The 23,838-nt window shown below is 46.2% G+C and overlaps 1 protein-coding gene across 1 annotated transcript in view; it reads left to right on the forward strand.

The window, feature by feature from the left end:
* The window catches only part of FRAS1 (Fraser extracellular matrix complex subunit 1), a 381,912-nt gene that overhangs the window by 157,530 nt on the left and 200,544 nt on the right, over positions 1-23,838 (forward strand). Inside the window, exons 10-13 of the mRNA XM_084855428.1 lie at positions 1,611-1,700; positions 5,961-6,108; positions 11,157-11,300; positions 12,485-12,619. Coding sequence (XP_084711554.1) covers positions 1,611-1,700; positions 5,961-6,108; positions 11,157-11,300; positions 12,485-12,619 — 517 coding nt within the window. The remainder of the gene's footprint in view (positions 1-1,610; positions 1,701-5,960; positions 6,109-11,156; positions 11,301-12,484; positions 12,620-23,838) is intronic.

Genomic DNA, 23,838 nt, shown 5'->3' on the forward strand with positions numbered 1-23,838 from the left:
GAACATTAAACCATAACATCAGAAGCAACATAAAATATAACAAACATCAAAACGCACAGCAACCTCAGAATTAAATATCACCCTATCATATCTGATCACGGATATAGCAGGTGCTGACCACAGAAGGGCCTTCTTGGTGTTGGTGGGTTAGGGTGCAATCCTATGCATGTTTAGACAGAAAAAAGTATTTTTTCTGTAGGACCTTCTTCTGTCTAAACATGCATAGGCTTGCGCCCTTTGTTATGGAGATTTCTGCCCCAGGAGTCTCACCTAGCACCACGCTTGATGTCATTTCAGCATCAGGAGAAGACCTCTTTATTCTCCTAGAGATTTAAAATTGTGAGTTTTATCTCTGATTATTGGGGATTTTTCTGTGATTTTTTCTTCTTTTTGGCTGCTCTGCTGTCTGCTGTTTTTAAATATCATTGTTTCATTGTATTAATTAACACTGTATTTCATATTATTGTATTTTTATTTGTATTGTAAAGCCAATCTGGGAATGACTTTCGAAGGGCGGGGGATAAATATGTAAAATAAGTAGATAGAAAAATAATTGGTACATACATGGGAATTTTGGTCCATACATGGATTCACCAAACTCGTACCCTCCTGCTGTGTTGGACTACAACTCACATCATCCCCAACCAGGATGGATGATGGGGTTGTAGTCCAACACAGCAGGAAGGAGCCAGGTTGGGGAAGGCTGATCTACGTGTTGGACTCCGACCAGGAAAACCCAGCCTTAAGTCCCTGTTTGCTTGTGACGCTCACTGGGTAATCATGGACATGTCACGCTCTCTCCCAGCCTAACCTATCTGGCAGGGATGGCTGTGAGGATAAAAAGGGATAGCTGCCATGCTCAGCATCCTGGCAGTGATGGCTCCAGGTTTTTGAGGGCCCTTGTGAAAGACATCCTTCATGGGCCCCCTCCCTCGTTGAGTCTACGTTCTCACCGCCGTTGTCACCAGCTGCTTTTGCTCCTCCTTCTCTTTCTCATCGCTTGCTTGACAGGTAGAGAGCCAGGGAGTGAGTAGGCAGTGGCATCCCCTGCTCTTGCTTCTCGCCACCGCCCTTGTCTGGGCCAGAGCAAGAGGCAGGTGAACAAGCAGGTTACAGTGGTGAAGAAGACGGGCAACTCCAGGGGGCTCTTGTCAGTGGGCCCCTGCTGGGGTTTAGGTCCTCAGGAGGTGACCAAACATGCCTACCCTTGACGCCAGCCCTGCACCCTGCTCGGAGGAGCATTGTAAGACAAACGTGAAGTGTTCAGTGTGGCAACCAAGCAAGCCGATCATGATAGCCATATGGACTGGATTCACTCCATGAAACTGGATCCACAAACCCCTGCCTTGAGCCGACGTAGTGCCAGCATTTTGGCCTTCTGAGTGAAGTTTGTGGAGGGGATTGTTCTGCACACACAATGGCACTTAAACACACCTATCTTTTGGGAAAGAACTAAGAGTGATGGAATGGGCTGCAAGAGCGATAAAGGGAAACAGGATCCTGAAGACTGCATTCCAGTAAAAAATGACTAGCCTCCCACTGTCTTCTGCCTGTATCATTTAAAAATGCTAATTCTGGGTATCTTGCTGTGGCTGCCTCTTTCTCCACAGGGTGAAGAATTGGTTCATTTGGAAGGCAAGTGCTGCCCTGAGTGTATTTCAAGAGCGGGGCCCTGTGTTTACAAAGGACATACCAAAGATGTAAGTAGCCCGATAATTTCGAGTGGCAAGAACTGTCAGGGTGGGTGATGGTTTGGGAATGTATATTTATCCAAAGCGGAGGCACCAGCATAGAATCATGGGCTACATAACCTGACCTCAGTGGATGCACACCATGCAAATGGAAAAATTTGTGCTGGACTGAAACGCATCCCCAAAATGTCTGCATTTTCCCTTCATTTATTTTTTAAAGCACGTTTCCGGCCCTTAAGACGGGGGTGGATGATATGCATCCCACGGGGCCACATATGCCCCCCCAGCCGATTTTGTGGGCCCTGCTGCCCCCGCCTCACCTAATTTGTCTCTGAAACTTAGCAGCGCAGCAGCAGGATGTGTCTCCCCCACACATCTTGCTTTAAAGGGAAATCGGCATTTTCCCTCACCACTGCTGCACTGCCATGGTGCAGCCCCTGATGGGTTGCGGGATGAGGTGGAAATTGGCCCTCAGAATCCTGGAAGTTGCCCAGCTATTGAGAGCTGGAAAGTATACAAACACTACCTGATGAAATGTCAGAAACAAAAGGAGGCGCTAAAGAGGCTGCCTAGTTTCCGGGGCTTGCAACTTCTGTGTGCTAGGTATCTCTCGGCGCTTTCCAGTGGGGAGCGGAAACAAGCTGCAGTCCTGTGCACTCTTACCTGGGAGTAAGCCCCATTGAATACAGTGGGTCTTCCTTCTGAGTAAGCACGCATAGGATGATGGGGCGGTAAATCCCACAGGGAGCATCCCTGCATGGAGCAGGCTCTCCGCTTCAGGAGTCCCTCCCCGAGACACAAAGGGAGGTGCGGCCACGCCGTCAGGAGTGTGACGGAGGCGGCAGGGCCAGCGAGCACATCCCCACTGCCCCCCCTCACATGATGGGAAACATGGGGAACACCCAAGCAGGGCGACTGCCCCTGTGACATTTGGTTCATTTACAAATCTACAAGCAGAACACAGTGGAGGCCAAGGAACTCCTTCAGCAGACAGCACAGCCACAGCTCCTGCATCAAGTCCCTGAAGCGAGCAACTGCACTGCAAGCTTTCACATCAGTCTACTCTCATCTCTCTCTCTCTCTCTCCTGCCTGGTCCTCTCCAAACTCCAGAATTGGCCATTTCTCACACAGACTCCTGCAGAGCATAGGTTCGAGTCTCCCGCTGGTAAATGGCCCATTCAGGAGAAGGCAGCTGCAGGAACTGAGAGCCATTGAGTCCTGACTGCCAATCAGGTGACCCAAATGGCCAAATCATAGTGATAGATCAACCCACAGGACCCAGGATGGCCAAACCTGTAACAACGTATACCAGGGGCCAGCAACTTGGTGCCCTCCAGATGTGTTGGACCACAACTGTCATAAGCCCCAGCCAGCACTGCCAATGGTCAGGAAGTGTGGGAATGTTAGTCAAAAACAACTGGAGGGCAGGAAGTTGCATATCCCTGATATATAACATAGAAGTGTCCAAAGGTTGTCTGCTCCAGTCCCCTGCCCAAAGGTAGGGCCGGCCCACCTACTTGCTGAAAGGCACTCAGAAACGATCTGGAAATGTTTTCTGTCAATTGTTGGTTTTACTGGCATAGGATTACATCATTCAGTAATCTTTTACAGCAGCTTTCCTCCCAAATGTTTGCTATTTTCTTGTAATTCAAAAGACTCCCCTTATTCCGGGAAATGAATGATGACATTAAGCTACTATATTTATACAACTGAATGGCTCCTAACAGTGTAATCAATACAGGCAAAGAAAAAAAAAAGATCAATTTTGTCTGAACTGTAACATCCAAGCCTGCATTAAAGCATTTGCAGGTGGGGGCAATTTCAGTTTCAATTTGCAAAGCTACAGAAGAGGCCAGTTTAGCTGTTTGTCAAGGTGGGCGTGCCAGGAACCTGAAGGCATCTACCTATGCAAATTGATGTGCATACATTATAGCCATCCAGATTTTGTCCTGCAGCACAAATTCTTCTTTCTGGAAGCACAGGGGGATGTTTCTTGTGGAGTCTGGGTGGGTGAGGCGGTGGAGGTAGTGGAGTTGTTGATGCTGATTTTGCAACCCTGGACTAGTTGGGTGAGGCATCCAATAGCACTTCTCCAGTGGTGCAGGTGAATAGTTTTAGACCAGGGATGCAGACCCAAATGCCAAATACAGCCCGCCTGGGGTCCCAGTCCAGCCTCCAGGGTTTCCCAGATACCCCCACTCCCTTTCCCCTGACCACCAATCATTTCTGGCTTCTGTGCAGTTTACCCCCTCTTCTAGATGATTGAAGTGTCTCTCCTAAGTCTTAGTTGCTGGCTGTAAGAACTTTAAGCTAAAATATGCTGGTATTTTTTGTAATGTTAGCCCCATCCCTTTTGCCTTTGTCCCCCTGCCCCCGCACTGGAATGTGGCCCCCAAGAGCAAGTCTGAATTGGAATTCGGCCCTCACTCTGAAATGTATTTATTTATTTATTCATTCATTCATTCATTCATTCATTCATTCCATTTCATTTTTATACCCCACAATAGCTGGCGCTCCCTAGGTGGTTCACAGAAATTAAAACCACAGAGTGCAGCATAAAACACTATAAAATATGAAAGCTTAAAACCACAATATAACAGTACAACCAGAATAAAACCTAGCAGCAATGCAGATTTAAAATACAGATTTAAAACGTCAGAGCTAAAAGATTAGGAAGCTAAAATGCTAAAATACTGGGAGAATAAAAAGGTCTTCACCTGGCACCGGAAGGAGAACAAATGTTGGCACCAGGTGAACTTCTCTAGGGAGCTCATTCCACAGCCAGGGGGCCACAGCAGAAAAGGCCCTCTTCCTGGTAGTCACCCGCCTCACTTCCTTTGGCAGGGGCTCCTGGAGAAGGACCCCTGAGGATGATCTTAGGATCTGAGCAGGCACATATGGGAGGAGGTGATCCTTCAGATAACCTGGCCTCAAGCTGTTTAGGGCTTTGAATGTTAATACCAGCACTTTGAATCGGGCTTGGAAATGGACAGGCAGCCAGTGCAGCTGGAAAAGTACTGGTGTAATGTGAAAGAGGTTCAACATGTCACGTTTTCCTTGGGCCCCCTCTTTCCTTATGCTCTCACACACACCAATAGAGAGGCTTCAGTCTCACGCCTTTAATTCATTATCATTACAGATGCAAATCCTCGAAGACTCTCAGGCTACAAAGGAATGCCTTGAGGGGATTCAAATGGGAAACAGCCTTTTTGCCGAGGTTGCTTGCAGTTTGAAGTGAGGCTTGCTGGCTAGACTAACTTAAGGAGGGATGCCCCGCCCTTCCAGTGATGCTTCCCTATGTCGCCTCTCATGCATCGCAAGCTGGGTTGACCGTCTGAGCTCCGCCCCTGACGTTTTCCTCTTAGCTCTGTGCCGCAGTCTAGCATCTCTTAGGTCACAGCCCCCAGTCTCCTCCTCCTGGCTTCTCACAGAGGGGAGCAAGGGGGGGTTCTTCAGGCCCGGCCATCTGGGAGTTAGTAACCTGAGAAGCACACCTACCCATATCTGAACTGGCTTGGGAAAATGCATCCCCCGGTTCTGGCTGTTCCTCTTTTGAATCTGAGCTGCTAACTATCTCCCCATGCTCAGAATCAATCCTGACATCAGATCCTTGTTTTAGACTCTGTGTCTTATGCCCCTCCTCCTCTTTAGATAGAATTGTGTATTGCTTCACTTCAACATGAGGTAGATCAGCCGTGCTGTGTCTGGGGGACCTCCTGTGCATTGTGCTGAGTGAGGGCCCTAGCTTTTGCCCCAAAGTCCTGCCCTGACAGCACCATTGACTTCTCTAGAACATGCAAATGCAGGGACAGTGCTGAGAGGGTTAGTTCAACATTCATTTATTACGTTTCTGTACCACCCAGAAACGTAATCTCTGTAAACTCTCTGGGCGGTTTACAGAGATTAAAAACCTTCAGAATACAATATTGTACATAATATATAAAAACATTTACATACAAACATATAAATAGATTTTCACAATCAACAATAAAACCCTCAAGACCAAAATTAAATGTTAACATATGCTGCCAAATGGCTGAGAGATGAGGAAGGTCTTAAGCTGGTGCCAATGTGATGATGATGCTGGCACCAGGTGGGCCTCACTGGGGAAATTGTGCCATAATCAAGGGGCCGCAACCAAGAAGACCCTCTCCCTTGTTGCCACCTTTTGATCCTCCCTCAGAGGAGGGTCTTAGATGATGAGTATAGTATACAGATAGTATTGGAAAGTCACAATATTTCATAGCCTGTAACGTTTTCCCGTGTAGGGCGGTGAAAAGTGGAAGGAAGGCCTGTGCCAGGAATGCGAATGTCAGGACTCGGAAGTGGTCTGCTACTCTCGATCTTGTCCAACCTGTCCCTCAGGCAGCGTGGCTGTAGCTGTGTCAGGAGAATGTTGCCCTCAGTGCAAGCCAGGTATCTGCATGATCTTTAACCTACTCTTTGTTTCTTTAGGTTTCTAACCCACCATATCCCTGGAGGCTCAGAACAGGGACCTTAGGCTTAGAAACAAGGGATTAAAACAACAACACAAACTTCTAAATATCGACCCACACAGTCTCTGCTTGTCCATAAATTGGGACCAGCTTGCCTGGTAGACCGCCTTCCTTGATATTGACCTGTTCTGTCGTTAAGATCATGGGAGGAAACCTGGCTGGTTGTACAGCAAACTGCAGGTTACCATCTGGCGGCAACCTGGAAGTGGGCCTTCTCCATGGTGGCACCTGCTTTGTGGAATCCCCTCCCCCCAGTATTCAGGAGGTGCCAAATGTGGCATATTTTAGGTGCCAGTTAAAGACCTATCTTTTCACCCAACCCTCCCCTGACTGATTGTGCTGCCCATTTTGTGGATTTGATAGTTCTCTGATTTTAAGGGTTTTAATTGAGAATGGGTTTTTTTTCTTGTTTTAAATGTTTTTAACTGAGCTGCTTTGTATTCTGTCTTTAAATGTTTTAACTGTGGACATTCTGAATTTTAAACTTTTATGTTGTAAACCGCTTTGAAATGTCTTTTTAGATATAATCGTGATATATAAATAGATGAAATAAATAATAATAACTTCAAAATGACTGCCTGAATGTTTTAAAAAATGGGTTTTCACTGTGTGTGGGTGTTTGGTAGTCCATATGGCATCTTGCTGATAACCCCAGATGCAGGAGTGGGGTCTCATAGAATCATAGAATAGTATGGTTGGAAGGGGCCTATAAGACTATTGAGTCCAACTCCCTACTCAGTGCAGGAATCCAAGTCAAAGCATCCCTGACAGTTGGCTGTCCAGCTTCATCTTAAATGCCTCCGGTGTGGGAGAGCCCACCACCTCCCTAGGGAATTGGTTCCATTGTCGTATTGCTCTAACCGTCGGGAAGTTTTTCCTGATGTTCAGCCGGAATCTGGCGTCCTGCAGCTTAGCCCATTACTTCGTGTCCTGCACTCTGGGATGATTGAGAAGAGATCCTGGCCTTCCTCTTGGTGACAACCTGTCAAGTACTTGAAGAGTGCTATCCTATCTCCCCCCAGTCTTCTCTTCTCAAGGCTAAACATGCCCAGTTCTTTCAGTCTCTCCTCACAGGGCTTTGTTTGTCTGTGGTGGTGGTGGGAAGGAGGAAGAAGAAGCAGAGGGGCTGAGCAGAGAGCGGAATCACAGGGGAAGCCGCAGCCCATCTGTGGAGTTGGTGGGCAATTCGCTTCTCCCATTGGCTGGTTCCCTTGAACTTGAGATAGGCCTCCTCATGAACAGAAGCTCATCTGTGAGCAAATCCCTTCTTCTTTATATATTTTATTTATTTATAGTATTTATGGAGGCAGCCATGGCGGTTTACAAAAGAATTCGTACAACAATCAAATAAGAAAGTAGTAAAACATATGAGTAAGGCAAGGGAGCCAAGAAATGGCAGTGGCTGGTAACCTACGTGAGGCAGAGGAAGGGGAAGCCTCAACAGGAAGGAGCTCCATGTCTCCCTTGCCAGGGAGGACCTGGGCTTGAATAACCCCCACTCCCTCCCGGTGAAGCCAAAGAGGCCTGAGGCTTACTGCACCCCCTGCTTCACACCCTGTTTCTAGCAGGTACTAGAATATAATTGCTGTCAAGATGCTGCAAAAACTGTCCTCTTGTGGCAAACTATCTCTGCCTGGCCCTTAGAAGCATTTACAACAGGGGTGTCCAAATTGTTTCAGTCTGAGGGCCAAATTCAATTTTGGAGAAGCTCTTCTGGGCTGCATTCCAGTGGTGGGCAGGGCCAAAGGCAAAAGGGGAGTGGCCAAAATGCCCAAAATACCAACATGTTTTAGCTCAAAGCTCTTGCTGCCAGGAACTCAGCCTTAGGGGAGGCCTTTCAGAATGGAAAAAGGAAACCCGCACAAAAGCCAGGGGACCACCAGACCATTGGCAGTTGGTGCAAAGGGGTGGGACCAAGGCAAGGGAGCATGGCCATTTGGGCAACCCTGGAGGGACAGATTGGGACCCGAGGCAGGCCAGAGCTGGTCCGTGGGCCTGAGGTTCAACACCCGTGGGTTACAACATGGATTTTGTCATCATGTTGGGAGTCTCTGTACTCCTTTCCAATAGCTGTCAGAAATGCTGAGTGGGGCGATGGAGGACTTAATACTGTGGTGGTGGGAGAGGTCCATGTGGACTTAAGTGTGTTGGAACATCATGGACCATGTAGGGATCACTCATCGTAGGGAAGCTGTTTTCAAGGGAAGAAGAATCACAGGGTCCCCCATTGTGGCAGTTTGGACTGCCCCTAGTGTTGGAAACCAAGACCCTGAACCCTTGTCCTCAGAGGATTCCAACCCCTTGTCCTCACAGGATTCTGACCACCTTTCTTCAGAGGATTCTGACCCCTTGTCCTTGGAAGATTCTGACCCCCTTTCCTCGGAGGATTCTGAGCCCTAGTCCTCGGAGGATTCTGAGCCCTAGTCCTCGGAGGATTCTGAGCCCTAGTCCTCGGAGGATTCTGACCCCTTTGTCCTCGGAGGATTCTGACCCCTTTGTCCTCGGATGATTCCGACCCCCTTTTCTCGGAGGATTCTGAGCCCTAGTCCTCGGAGGATTCTGAGCCCCTTGTCCTCGGAGGATTCTGAGCCCCTTGTCCTCGGAGGATTCTGAGCCCCTTGTCCTCGGAGGATTCTGAGCCCCTTGTCCTCGGAGGATTCTGAGCCCCTTGTCCTCGGAGGATTCTGAGCCCCTTGTCCTCGGAGGATTCTGAGCCCCTTGTCCTCGGAGGATTCTGAGCCCCTTGTCCTCGGAGGATTCTGAGCCCCTTGTCCTCGGAGGATTCTGAGCCCCTTGTCCTCGGAGGATTCTGAGCCCCTTGTCCTCGGAGGATTCTGAGCCCCTTGTCCTCGGAGGATTCTGAGCCCCTTGTCCTCGGAGGATTCTGAGCCCCTTGTCCTCGGAGGATTCTGAGCCCCTTGTCCTCGGAGGATTCTGAGCCCCTTGTCCTCGGAGGATTCTGAGCCCCTTGTCCTCGGAGGATTCTGAGCCCCTTGTCCTCGGAGGATTCTGAGCCCCTTGTCCTCGGAGGATTCTGAGCCCCTTGTCCTCGGAGGATTCCGACCCCTTGTTCTTGGAGGATTCTGATCCCTTGTCCTTGGTGGATTCTGACCCCTTGTCTTTGAAGGATTCAAGACCCCTTTTCCTCAGAGGATTTTGGTCCCTTGTCCTCAGAAGAGGAGGCCCCAGAGTTAATGGTTCTGGGAGAAGACTCAGCTATGGAAAGGTATTGTGAGGGTTCCACCTCCCTAGGACCCAGTTCTGCAGAAGCACTGCAGGGGTCATCTCTCCTGCACGTAGAGGAGGTTGCATTACTGTGATCAGACTCTGAGGACTCCGGCCATGAAGAAACCAGCAGGTCACAGCTACTCCCACATTGTTGTAGCCTGAGATTGCTAAAATAGGCCAGACCCTTTTAAGGAACAAAGCCTCAGCATGGAGGCGGTGCCAACCAGCCTAAATCCAGCAACACTTCTATTTAAACTTCAGTCTTGCTCTGATCCTTGTTCGAACAACAGCAACCCTGTCTAGCTTCTAGCCCTAGCACCGCTTGGAGCTTTCCATGGTGCTGATCTCTGTTTGTCTTGCTTCCTGAGAAATCTGACCTAATCTGCCTCCTGCTCCAGATCTTGATCCATAGCAGAACCCTGCAACCCAAGCCACATCACAGAGCATTATGAGAACCAGTATCTGTAGTTACTGTAATACAGTAGTTTTTAAACCTCTTACACTCGGGGAACTATTTCCATGTGAATTGCCTGCATAGGAGCTCCCCCATACATCTGCTGTGATGTGTTGTACATTTCAGGACATCCTGGGTACATTCTAATAATCATATTTACCATTCATGTTCATAAGTGCTCAAAGACCTTAATATACTTTACCTCATAACAAGCCTTATAACAACTCTGCCAGGTGGTAGGTCAGCTTGATCATCTCCATCTTGCAGCTGGGGCAGAAAATGAGAGAAGTGTGTGTGTGTGTGGGGGGGGGGGGGCTTGCCTAAGGCTACTTAAGTGCATTCAGAGCTAAGATGAGATTGAAACATAAACCTTCTGGCTCACTATTAGCTGGCCTGGTAAGTGTGGCCTAGAACTAGGGATGGATGAATCTCTCTGTTTCGCTTTCTGTAACATTCACTTTCCTTCCAGCAAAACTTAATTCTGTTCCCTTTCTGCATTAGTGTGCTTTTTTAAAAAAAAGTCCAAACGAACATTTGTATGCATTTTTAGGCTCACAAAAATGTATATGCATTTTTGTACACAAATTCCACTAATATATGTGTAATGTTGCTAGCAATTTCCCCTAATATATGCCTTTTTGTACACAATTTCCCCTTAATTGTGCATTTTTGTACACAGGTTCACGGAATGTATGCATTTTATACATAGTTTTTTTTTTATCAGAGAACTGCATCATAAAATTGCTGCTGCCGGTCAGTGTCAGCAGTGTTAGGTTGGATTGACACATGGTCTGACGCAGCATAAGGCAGCTTCCTATGGGAAGGATCCAACGGTGTCATGGTGCACGCGGTATGGATGTTGCGCTAGTATGAACCAATGCTTGAACGTCGATAGCACTTGCTAATGCAATGTATTTTCCAAGATGGTTTAGACTGATGCAACTTCAGTGGCGCTAGCACTGTAGCACCACTGTTTCCTTTGCCACATGTTCCTAATGTGAAGCAAATGGATTTCACCCCCATGCATATCTATAACACACCCAACATTCTCCTAGAGCTTAGAGGAGTTCTCAGCAAGCTGGTTTTTAGAGAAACCCATTTGCCATCAGTGATTTCCTCATTCGAAACCTATTTAAGGAACCGCAGAGGAACACAGTTTGAAAACCACGGCTGCAGGACATGATTTGCTTCTTTACATTGTGTAGGAATGTGTATCTGTGTGTATGCATGCATATGCATAATGCACTCAGATGCACCAAAACAGAGTTCTCCCTCCTTCATGCCAGGTCAGTGCCATTCAGACTGCTTGAGCTGCTCGCGGTCTTTCGACCACTGTGATGTCTGCCGTGATGCAACCAGGTGGCTGAAGAATGGGCACTGTGTAGCCAGCTGTGGATCTGGATTCTATCGGGATGCTGGCCTTTGCATAGGTAATGTCTGCCTCCAGCTCTTTGTGTGATGTCGACGTTGTCTTGCTCTGTGGGTGGTGCTTGGGGTGGGTGCCCAACGATCCTGCGTGTTGAAGAGTGAAAAATATTCTGAAGATGTTTTTTTAAAAAAAATACTGCTTTGGGGCCCTAACAAAGACCCCCAAGACAGTTTACAATAGCAATAAAATCTCAGTGCAGTTAAAAAACAGAGCGCATTAAAAACCAGAGTGAAACAGTTAAAACAAAATCTGTAGGGCCATATCCTATCTGGCACTAGCGCTAACATAAATCATGTTGCGCTAATGTAAACTACTGCACTGTCAATAGTGTGGTAGACTCTAATGGCTAGACGTAGCTTACACTAGCACAATGTAATTTATGTTAGAACTAGGGATGTCTGCCACCAGGAAATCTGACCCTTTTTTTGGTTCTGATGGATTCCTGCGGTGCCCCTGACTCTGCGCATTTGCAAGCTGAGCCAGGGGTTCGTTCCTGAAATCTGGGACCTTTTTCTGTTTTTTTCTTCCCTGTAAAAACCATATGCATAAATTTCAGCAGCAATTTATGCAACTTATGCAAATTGAGGCTGCAGTTGACACAGATTATGCAAATTGCGGCTGCAATTTGTGTAATTTGCACAAATTGTGGCTGAAATTTGTGTAATTTGCACAGATCATGGCTGTAACTTGTGCAAAATGCTTTATACAAATAAAAAACCAACAACCTGGAAATCCGCGGCTGGCCTGACTCAATGCAGATCAAGTTGGGAAAGCAAGCTGAAGTCTGGGGGGCTGAGCTGACTAAAGCTCAATGATTTCACCCCCCTGGATGGAATTCCTCTGACATCCCTAGTTAGCATTAGTGCTGTATAGGGTACTGCCCAATATTAGCAAGGTTAAAATATACTAAAAAACCTGGTAGACCAAAACGACAACAGAGAAGGGGCCATTCTGATCTCAGTCTAACCTCTGCTACTCAGAAACATCACCCAGAGTGTAGCCTTTCCTCAGCATTGCTGATATCTGTATGATGTTTTAGATCCCTGATCAGCAACTGGAAGGCCACATCAAGGAGGGTGTGGAGGATTATTCCACAAAGTAGGCAGATTTGGCCTAGAGGTAGCCAGTTGCAGATTTCCATTTTGTAAGATACTCTTTCCTCTCTTGTTTTCCTGTCTTGGGCAGCTTGCAAGAAGTCATGCTCTACTTGCAATGATGGGTTTGCGTGTATTTCGTGCCAAGGTTCACTGCGGTGGAAGGATGGCCAGTGCGTGACGTCATGCGGGCAAGGGTTTTTCCCAGGACCACTCCAATGTACAGGTAATATATAAAAATCCCTGTATTTGATAACCCAAACTGTTTGTGTGTTCTGTTCAGACAGCTTTATGAGCAGCAAGTACAGTCCAACAATACGTAGCGTGTGATGTGCGGAACTGGGTTCAAATCCCACCTGCTCACTGAACTCTGAATGACCGTTTATATATTGCATAAAAGAGGGGTTCCGTAACAACAAATGAAAATACAAAAGAGAAAAATGTAAAACTCCAGCTGCTGTTATCCAAGTCGGATACAAAAAAATTGATACCTGCAGCCTGGGTGCTGGCTCCCTCCTGTTGCTGAATTTCATCGAGCCCACGGATGCCTTTGAAAGCATGGCTCAGTCCACACCTTCAAAGCTGTTTTCAGGTGAGAGGGTGCCCATTGCTGCACAGCCTCCCACCTGAAGATGGACACCTTTGAAAGCAGAGATCAGGTCAGTGGCTAGAACCTTCAAAGCTCTCCATTACTTGTGTGTGAATTGATTTTTTTCCAGTAGATCAATGGCCCCTAAAAGAAAAAAACGGTGCCCTACCCTTCAATAAAATATAAGGTGTGAAAATAAAGAAGTAACACAACACAAACACAAAAGACGTAGCACAACACAAAGACTTTCTCACTTCTCAGGGGCCAGTTGTCACAACTAAACTGAAGCATAGTCAAGTATTTTAGTAAGACATAGGCCTGGTTCACACATAATGCTAAGCCATGATGTGGTTTGTTGAAACCTGGCTTCTTGTTGTGTCTGAACTCATCTCTGCAAACAAACAATGGTTTGTTAACCAGCCATAAACCATAGATGCAACCCATGGTTTGCTGTTGGCTTACAAAGTCTGGCTTCTTTAAACCATGGCTTGATGTGATGTCTGAACCCAGAACCATAGTTTACTTTCTTGTTTGTGCTGCAGTCTACCCTGAAACAGAGGCACCCAGCAAAAGCAGCTGGAAAACAAAACCACTCTGAAGGTTGGCAAAATGGCAGGAGAGAAACAAACTAGAAATAAGGAAAACAATCTGTGGTTTGTTTGCTCATCTGCAAGACGATGGTGAAAGCAACAAACTATTTTGACATAAACCATGGCTTAGCATTATGTGTGAATGCAGCCCTACTAACTTAAGAGCAAAGTGTCCAGAAGTGATAATATTTACAATGATCTATCTTAGAACTTTCACATGTTCAAGTTATGCAGCAATATTTGGAATTGGCCACGGAAGTGTGTGTGTGTGTGTTTGTGTAGATCTCACTATCTGTCATTCTGATTGGCATCAGTCTTTTTCCAAGCTGTGTTACAAAGCTTATATTTAGCCTAATTGCCACATCTTAACAATGGACTCAAATTGCCTTTTGCTGAGGAAATATAAATTTTGTGGCTAGAATGTGTTCTGCAAATTGAGCACACTTGCATAGGCTTGAATAGACATAACTCATATTCTTTCCGTGATCGCTGGTGTCCTAGGAATTTCAAATGTGTTTTGACAAGGACTGACACATGAGGGAGTGGAAGGCACAGAGACAGTGAGGAGGGCTTGAGTAAAGCATGATGAGAGTGGGAAGGGGAAAGGAAATAATGGAAGCCCAGCCCTGTTCTGGGTTGGTTTCTTTCATTTATAACGTCCTGTCCTTGTCTACTCAGGTGCAAGCCCCATTAAGTTAAATGGGACTTACTCCCGGTGCATTTAGGATTGTAGCCTTCGTTTTGTACTCGATGCTTGTACTTACATTATGAAAACCATAGCTTAACCATTGTTAGACGACAAGTCCATTAAAAAAATTGGTCATGCCACAAAAGTGACAAGTGGAACTGCTCTATTGAAAGGAGAGTGCTCTTAAATCAGGGGTCCCCAACCTTTTTGGAGCCATGGGCACATTTGGGAATTTGAGAAGCTGCTGTGGGTACCACCACAAAATACCTAATCAGCGGATCGCCGCTTTGGCACCTACCTTTTGTGTCTGTGGATCTTAGGCTGTGTCTTAGTCAGCAAAAATATTTGTTTCATGTCTTTTGGACAATGTCTGTTTAATAAGGGATTGTCCAATTCAGCTAATTGCTGGTGGCGCAATACAGCTAATGCTTCTTTTAAACATATGTTTTGGCAATATCCAGTAGTTGCTTCATTTGGGGCGGATGTTATAACACAGATAAATTTTGTACTGGAACAGTCTTTAATATTCACTGATGTACACCAGTGTGGTGTAGTGGCTAGAGTGTTGGACAGGAAGTCGGGAGATCTGGGTTCTAGTCCCCACTTGGCCATGGAAGCTCACTGGGTGACGTTGGGCCAGTCGCAGACTCTCAGCCCAACCTACTTCACAGGGTTGTTGTTGTGAGGATAAAATGGAGAGGAGGAGGAGGATAATCTAAGCTGCCTTGGGTTCCTTGCAAAAGGAAAAAAGGTGGGATATAAATGCAAATAAATACATACATACATGCTTTTTTTAATTATTTACCTGCTTCATGGAAATTAACTAATAGTCGGTAAATGGACTCTCTGCACCCTTTTGACAGCTAAAAGACTGATATTGCAACACTGGAAGAATAACACTCACCTCCTATACAATGGATTGAGGATCTTACAACGCTTCCTATATTTGAATGGGTGGCACATAGACACCACCTTCAAATGGATACTTATTTGGATAGTTGATCCACTTTTGTTGAAGCCTATGTATAATTGCTAGAAAGCTGTATACATTTCATATGTATTCATTGCTATGGATATATACAAATCCATGTACATACATTAAAATAACGGGGAATTTTTTTTAACAAAAAGTTTTGTGAGACCCTTGTGGGACGTTGGGTGTCAAGGGCTCCTTGGAGGCCTCTTTCAGTCTAATCCAGTAGCCAAGTCCAGACACAGACAAAGGGATTCTTTTCAAAGCTTTATTCCTCTTTTACAACTTAACAACTCTACTGTTAGCAACTAGCTATGAGCTGCAGAGTACCTATGCCCTAAGTTGGAACAGTTGGTCCCTGTTTGAAGGAGAATCACTGGCAGACCCTGAACTTACCGGCTAGGGAGAGTACCTTCCCTTTTCCCTTGGATCCTCTGGGTGCAACCGTTGCTTGCGCGCCAGCCGGGCACTACGCCTCCTTTCCGCGCCCTCCATTTGGTTCTGCTCCCTGCATTGGCGTCGCGCGTCCAGCAAGTCTGCTTCCCACGCTCTGTCACTCCCAGGACTGCTATCTAAGCTAGGAATGCCGGTGGGAGGAATCTCTGCCACTGTAGGCCCTGGGAAAGAGGAGTGTGCTCCTCTCCCAGGAGCAGCTCCTCTTCCTCAGAATTAGAACTACTCTGGGATTCTATGGGCTCAGTGTCCACCTTGACATTGGGGGCCCTTTGTGGGCAGCAGTGGAGGTGCCCACGGGGTGCTGCGTTGGGGACCCCTGTCTTAAATTATCAATGTGTATTTGATCTTAATGCCATTTACAGTGTTCTGTAAAACATTGTCATTCCTCAAGGAAATCACTGATAGATTAATGCCTGCCATCTATGAACCATGGGTTGTCTTCAGCAAGACTACACTTTCAGCAGCCAAAGTTTGACAGGGGGAGTTCTACTCATGCTTCAGAGATGAAATTTCAGTAGGAAGTGGCTGATAACCTGCATGTAGATGTGACAGCTACACTTTCCTGGTCTGGCTGGCCTTTTCCATGTTCCCCATTTCTTGTATGTGCTGCACAGTGCCATACATGTGCCACTTGAAAATTTGCAGATCAGTTACCAAATATTTGTTCCGTGGTCTGTTCTTACCGTTGCTACTTGGTCATTATGCAGATTCCTCAGGAGGCAGACAAGATGACTTGGTATCCCCATACCACCAAGAACTTGCCACAATTTGTTATGATCCACACAGTCAAAGGCTTTAGAATAGTCAATAAAACAGAAATAGATGTTTTTCTGAAACTCCCTGGCTTTCTCCATTATCCAGTGGATATTGGCCATTTGGTCTCTAGTTCCTCTGCCTTTTCTAAACTCAGCTTGTACATCTGGCAATTCTCGTTCCATGAATTGCTGGAGTCGACCTTGCAAGATCTTGAGCATTACCTTACTGGCATGTGAAATAAGTGCCACTGTTCGATAGTTTGAACATTCTTTAGTGTTTCCCTTTTTTGATATGGGGATATAGGTTGATTTTTTCCAATCTGTTGGCCATTCTTGTGTTTTCCAAATTTGCTGGCATGTGGCATGCATCACCTTGACACCATCATCTTGCAAGATTTTAAACTGTTCAGCTGGGATACCTTTGTCTCCTGCTGCCTTGTTATTAGCAATGCTTCTTAAGGCCCATTCAACCTCACTCTTCAGAATGTCTGGCTCTAACTCACTGACCTCACCGTCAGATCTATCCCCGATATTATTATCCTTCCTATACAGATTTTCCTTATATTCTTGCCACCTTTTCTTGCTCTCTTCTGCTTCTGTTAGGTCCTTGCCATCTTTGTTTTTGATCATACCCATTTTTGCCTGGAATTTACCTCCGATGTTTCTAATTTTCTGGAAGAGGTCTCTTGTCCTTCCAATTCTATTATCTACTTCCGCTTTCACGCATTGCTTGTTTAAAAATAATCCCTTATCTCTTCTGGCTAACCTCTGGAATTTTGCACCTAATTGGGCATATCTCCCCCTATCACTGTTGTCTTTTGCTTTCCTTCTTTCTTGGGCTACTTCCAGTGTCTCAGCAGACAGCCATCTTGCCTTTTTGGTTTTCTTTTCATTTGGGATGTTTTTTGTTGCTGCCTCCTGAACAATGTAGCGAACTTCTGTCCATAGTTCTTCCGGGAGCCTATCTACTAAATGTAGTCCCTTAAATCTATTCTTCACCACCACTGCATATTCATTAGGAATATTAGTGAGCTCATATCCAACTGATCTGTGGATCTTCCCTATTCTCTTTAGTCTGATTCTAAATTGTGCAATAAGAAGTACATGATCTGAACTACAGTCAGGTCCAGGTCTTGTTTTTACCAACTGTCCGCCACCTTTGGCTACAAAGGATGTAGTCAATCTGATTTCGGTGTCGACCATCTGGTGAAGCCCATGCATAAAGTCGTCTTTTAGGTTGTTGGAAGAGAGTGTTGGTTATGCAGTGAGTTGTCTTGGCAGAATTCTAACAGCCTATGCCCCACTTCATTTTGTTCTCCCAGACCATGCTTGCCTGTAATTCCAGGTGTCGTTTGACTATCCACCTTAGCATTCCAGTGTCCTGTAATGAAAATAACATATCTTTTTGGCGTATTATCCAGTAGGTGCTGCAGATCCTCATAGAACTGATCTACTTCTGCTTCTTCAGCATCTGTGGTTGAGGCGTATATTTGGATCACTGTGATGTTAAATGGCTTTCCCTGAATTCGAACTGAGATCATTTTGTCATTTTTTGGATTGTATCCAAGCACTGCTTTAGCCACTTTATGATTAATTATGAAGGCTACTCCATTTCTTCTGTGGTCCTCTTGTCCACAGTAGTAGATCTGGTGGTCATCTGATGTGAAGTGGCCCATTCCAGTCCATTTCAGTTCACTGACACCCAAAATGTCTATATTTAATCTTGACATCTCCCCAATAACCACATCCAATTTGCCCTGGCTCATAGATCTTACATTCCAGGTTCCTATGGTGTGTTGATCTTTAGAACATCGGATTCGTCGTTCACCACCAGCACCATCGGCTGCTAGCCGTCCTTTCGGCTTTGAGCTAGCTGTGTCATCACATCCGGGGCTAGTTGAACTTATCCTCCCCAGTAGTATTTTGACCATCTTCCGACCTGGGAGTCCCATCTTCCGATGGTATACCGACATATCTCTGGTTGTACTGATCCATTTAGTTTTCATGGCAAGAATACTGGGGAGGGTTGCCGTTATCTTCCCCAGGGATCGTATTTAGTCTGACCTCTCTGACCTTCCCAATTTGGGTGTCCCTTCACGGTTTTGCTCATGTCATCATTGAGATGCTCAAGCTCCAGCACCACGACAAGTTAACGATCTCCTTTGCTGGAGATCGTTACCTTGTAACGATATGTAACGATATCCAGTTACATGTTCATATATTAAAAAGATGTTTTGTGTTGGCCCTATCCCCCTATCTGCGTTTCTTGTGTTTTACATTTTCTTTCCCAGACCTCTTTGGTGTCTCCAATTGGTAAGTCCCCCCCTGCCCTGCCCCAGTCAAAGATGGCTATTTGTTTCACCTTTTTACTGGTTTTGCAGCTCACTCATTCTGCATTTCATCCATATTTGTACTCATGCATGTCAGCAGGAGAAAGTTGCTGGGAAATTTTCTTCTGTCTTTTCTCTAGGGAATTCAGGCAATTTGTTTTAGTTCTGCCTGGCTGCACTTTTCTGCATAAAAACAAAAACCCACGGAGAAAGCGTTGGGTTACTGGACTTGTTCGTGGCTGTGTTGTTAACCACTTCCCTCACCATATGTGTTGTTTGCTTAAGGCACAAACAGGAAGGAGACAGATCAAACCCCCCAGCTCTGTACCTTGATACGATGTGAAAAGAAAAGACAATTTACTAAGTGATAACTTCTTAAGATGCACACTGTGACCATGTGAGATAACTGCCATATGTATGGCCCTGTGAGGTGGCAAGGAGAATTTTACTACATATCAGTGCACAAAGATCTGAGAAGTATCAGAGTAGTAACATCCTTCTCTCCCCTTGGCAGGATGTTAGAGGCCACCATCTTCCCATAGGGTTACATGCCCATCTCAGTAATTTACCACCTTGCCATTGTATTTTATTTCTTTAGAATATCTATACAGCACCTTTCTACTCAACATTCTCTGGCAGCTCATAAAAATCATTTGTAATAAAAATGCAATGACCAAATGACTGAAATATCAAAACTGCCATAAAGCAACAACATAAAAGACTTCCTGTGCCCTCACTCCCCCGCCCCCGCCCAGCATGGAGTGGTGAGTCACTCAGGGCTACAGGTTAGAACAGAGGTGGGCGGATTTCAGCCTTGTCAGATCTACTTTGTTCTTTTCTAGATCCACCAACCAGAGCCAAGTGCAAAAGGTATACACTTAGAATTTCAATACAGGGTTTCTCTGAGCACTTTCTGAGCCTTTATGTTCAGTATCAGAACTTATGATCAGTATCAGAACTGAACTGAGCTCTCACCTCTGGGTTAGAGCATTTCCCTAGGTGGTAAATAAGGGGAGCGGAAAGGGAACCAGCTTTGGGGGGGGCACACCCACTGAACTCATTGCCCCATTGCACCCTTTTTTCTTTCTCCTTGCCTCTGTGCCTCCCTCAGCACAGAGAAAGCGCCCAGTGCTGGGAAGAATGGCTGCTCCTCCCGGTGCCAGCCAAGTCCCCCAGCTTCACATGCCACACATCTTCCCCATGGGGGCGGCATGCGCCATGTGAACAGACTCAGCTGACGCTGGGAAAAGTGGCAAATCCCCACCCACTAGAGGCTCTGAGTCGGATGAGAAACTTGTGTGGCTAGATCAGGCCCACTGGCCAGAGGTTCCCCTCCAACACCTCCCAAGTAGTAAAGAGTTCCCATCCAGCCTGCCTATTGGCTCTCCTTAACAAGGTGGACTATAAATGCTTCCTGTTCAGGCTGGGACATCAGTTTGATGAAATATATGCCCCCTTATTCTTCTCCTGGCTCTAGACTTGTTCTCTGATTCCTGGCCTTGACTCCCAGCTTGACTCCTGGTTCCTGGCTTATGTGTAATGGCTCCCTATAGCTCAGCTCTGATCTTCTCCAAATACATGACCAAATGAAATGGTTTTAACTTGCTCCTCCCTGCCCCAAAGGAGAGAGGGGTAGATGTCTGGCAAACATCTCTAGGGAAGAAGCCCTCAGCCTGGGCTCCAGCACCAAAAGGGCCCTGTCTCTGATAAAGGGTTGTCTGCACGCAATGCGTTACTGCAGCTGTAGTAACCATTTTCACAGCTGTAGTAACTGCTGAGCTTATTACACCATCCTATCCATGACAGCTTCTGGGGCGAAAAAACTGTTTAGAACATTACAAATGGTATTACTTATGGGAGATTGGCATTGGTGTTTATGTGTATTTGTGTTGGCTTTTCATGTAGGATCTGGTTTTGTTGGGGGGGAACTTTTGGGGGAGGTTAACTTTGGGGGGAGGCCAATATCCCACTCCCTCACCCAAAAGAGAAGCCCATCATAAAATTAATCAAAATACAAGCCACAGCCCAAGTGCTATGTATGAGGTCAGTGATTCCGTAATGACACTTCTAGATGGGAGAAACAGGTTTGAATGTACATAGGCATGGTCAGAGTTGAGTGGGGGGGAGAGCTGTGAGTTATGATCCATTTTCAGCTTGTTACTGAGACTTTTTCCCATTTGATCAAGACGCCACCACTTGACTTTCTTTTCATCATTCCTGCCCAACCACTACCCTGCAAATCTTTCTTCCAAAATGAAGATCACTGCGCAAACTAATTTGCTATGGCTTTCTTTCTTTTTTTTCTTTCTTGACAGGCATTTCTTTTAAAGAACTATAGATTCATTAAAAAGGGGAAATTGGAAATCTGTAAGGAACATTAACTGCATGATTAATACTCAAGGAATCCATGAGTGACAGAGGGAGCGGGTTTGGACACAGGGAGGGAACGGTGTGTCTCAGAAGAGGGCTTCTCTTCCCATACATCTGCTTAACCACAATTAGGCTCTGCACGGATGTTGGTAACAAAATTAGGTTGATCAACAGGATTATAAAGAGCTTCCTGGTAGGACTCCTAACTGCAGCAAGGTTTCTCCTAGACCAGCCTTTCCCAACCTGGTGTCCTCCAGATGTGTTGGCCTACACAATTGCCATAATGTATAGCCAGCATGACCACATCTGGAGAGCACCTGCATGGGGAAGGCTGTCTTAGACTAAGAGAAGAGAGGGAGGATGAAGTGTGGCGGCTGGGTTGTTCTTCATTCACTGTGCCTGATTTGAACAAATGCCTGATTCCCCCACTCCCCACAGTTCTGAAGATCCTTATGAGGGGCCTGCTCAATATTACCATCAGTAAAGCGGAGCAGGGGGAATGATAGAAAGGTGCCTTCTTTGAAGTGGCCCCAAGATTCTGCAGCAGAGTGTCTGACAAGATATGTCAGTGTAATTATCTGCTCAGCTTTAGGGGAGGGAAAGTAAAGCTTTCATTTGAGGGGGCGGTCTTAGATTTTCAGGGAGGAGGAGTGGCATTAAAAAGAACAACATTATTTATTACTAAGGATAAGGGAACAAGGGAACGCAACAAAGAAGAAAGAGAGGGCAATGAACATCTGTGTGTCGTTGCTCCTTGCTTGAAGTAGAGATAGTTGAGAGGTTTTGACTGTAGGGGTCTCTTTGTGCCTGTAAGCAGTGGTACATTTTGTAATGCAGGCACTCACCATGACAGTTATCATAGCCACACCCCCAAGGAGAGTCCAGAATTGCAGGCAGCTATGCTGATCCACATCAAGACACCAGTGCTAGCCATTTTCACCTCCTCCGAGGGCAGGTCTTTTGTGAAGCGAATGGGTCTTAACTGCCTATTCAAGACCAAGCCACCCCAAAATACTGGGCATTGCAACAGGGAACAATATATGGTTGTTGGGAAAATCCATTCCCCCCCCCCCCCGCTATTGTGAGAAGTGCAGCTAAGCTCAGAGGGAACAGGGAATTCTGAGGAGGGGGTGGCAGGTGATGTCAGGATCCCTGCTAATCAAAAAGTGCTGGTGTGATGTCCTTGTGATCCCTGTCTCCATTACACCACTGCCTGTAAGGCAAGATTCTCCAACCTGGTGCTCTACAGATATATTTGATTACAACTCCCATCATCCCTGGCCAGGATGGCTGACACCAGCATATGTGGAGGGCACCAGGTTGGGGAAGGGTGCTGTAAGGCTTCCCATGGTACATGTCGGGGGCCCATTCTTCCTCCTGCTCCTTGTGAAAGCTGAGTTCCTCTTCTTTTACTTTAAAACCCCCCATCACCATCATCCTCTCAAGGAAGATCTGAGCCATGCATCTGAGACGGTGTCCACTTGGCAGCATTGTTTCTACAGACTGTTCCCTTTAGATCTTCAGCTACTCTACAGAACTGTGCAGACAAATGGAAGAGAGACATTGCAGGGGGGAAATCCATAGTTGCTAAGATTTTCTTTTTTAATTTAAAAGTAGGCTAAGATAAATCGTCTCGTGTGTTTTGTTGTAGGCACGGGAACTGAAGACATACTCCTGAACAGTAATCCAAACTGGGCAACGGCTGAAACTGTATTTCAGTATATGGGGGTGGGGGGGATTTACACCTGATGTGCTGATCAGAGATTCTTGGGGCTTTCTCTATAGAAGAAACTGTGATTGGCTTTCAGGCAGATTAATGATTCCTCCTCTCCACCCCCACCCAAATCGTGAAGATTAGGCCTGACACTTCCAATTGTGACTCCCAAATGGACCTGCAAGCAGAATATGAACAGACTGCAACTGGAGCTATTAGCAGTGGAGAAACTGCAGTATCTGTTCCCACCGGAAATGTTCCCTGGTGGGGAAGAGTGGGTGGTATGCCCTGGGGTCCATGAGCCAAGGGCTATATGTGGCCCGTGGCCCACAGGAAATCTATAATAATAAAAGAGAATGTCTGTCTGTCTGTCCTTCTGTGCCTTAGTCCCAAGACCATGAAACCTAGACATCTGAAACATGGCATCCATTCTCAGGGGACCCTATGGGTGTGCACCTCAGGGTTATTTTGTTTTTTAAATGCATTAATTAATTTTAATTAATTTTAATGTATAAATGTGGCTGAGGCCTGTAGTACCATCTTCAGCCACTGGGGACCTATAGCTTTGCAGTCTATACAGTTTGAAGCTAGGGGAGATTAGTTGGCCACGGGACAGAATTATAGGTCTGTTCCCTCCCCACTCCTGTGGGGCAGGCCCCCACTCAGGAGAGCCCCTCAGGGGGCTCTAGGGGTACACTGTGGCATGGCCCATGCCTTGGGGTACCAGCAAGTATGGTTTCACTCAGAAGGGGTGGACACAGTGCGCCCAACTCTGACAGCTGTGTAAGTTTTCTTGAAGGCTTGACTGTATCAAACTAAGGGCTACTCTAGCCCATGAGAAGCTGGGTCCGTTCAGTAGTCTAAAATATTATTGGGAGTTATGAAGCTGTTGTACAAAGGGAAGAAATGTCTTTCTTCCTGGGCTTGGTGGAGCCTGGTTGATGGGAGGGGAGGCCATAATAGGAATTCGTTCCAGGTAC

The sequence above is a fragment of the Heloderma suspectum genome, chromosome 5 (assembly GCF_057233095.1).
Source record: "Heloderma suspectum isolate Gila_16-S chromosome 5, 16-S_ref, whole genome shotgun sequence".
NCBI classification, from domain to species: domain Eukaryota; kingdom Metazoa; phylum Chordata; class Lepidosauria; order Squamata; family Helodermatidae; genus Heloderma; species Heloderma suspectum.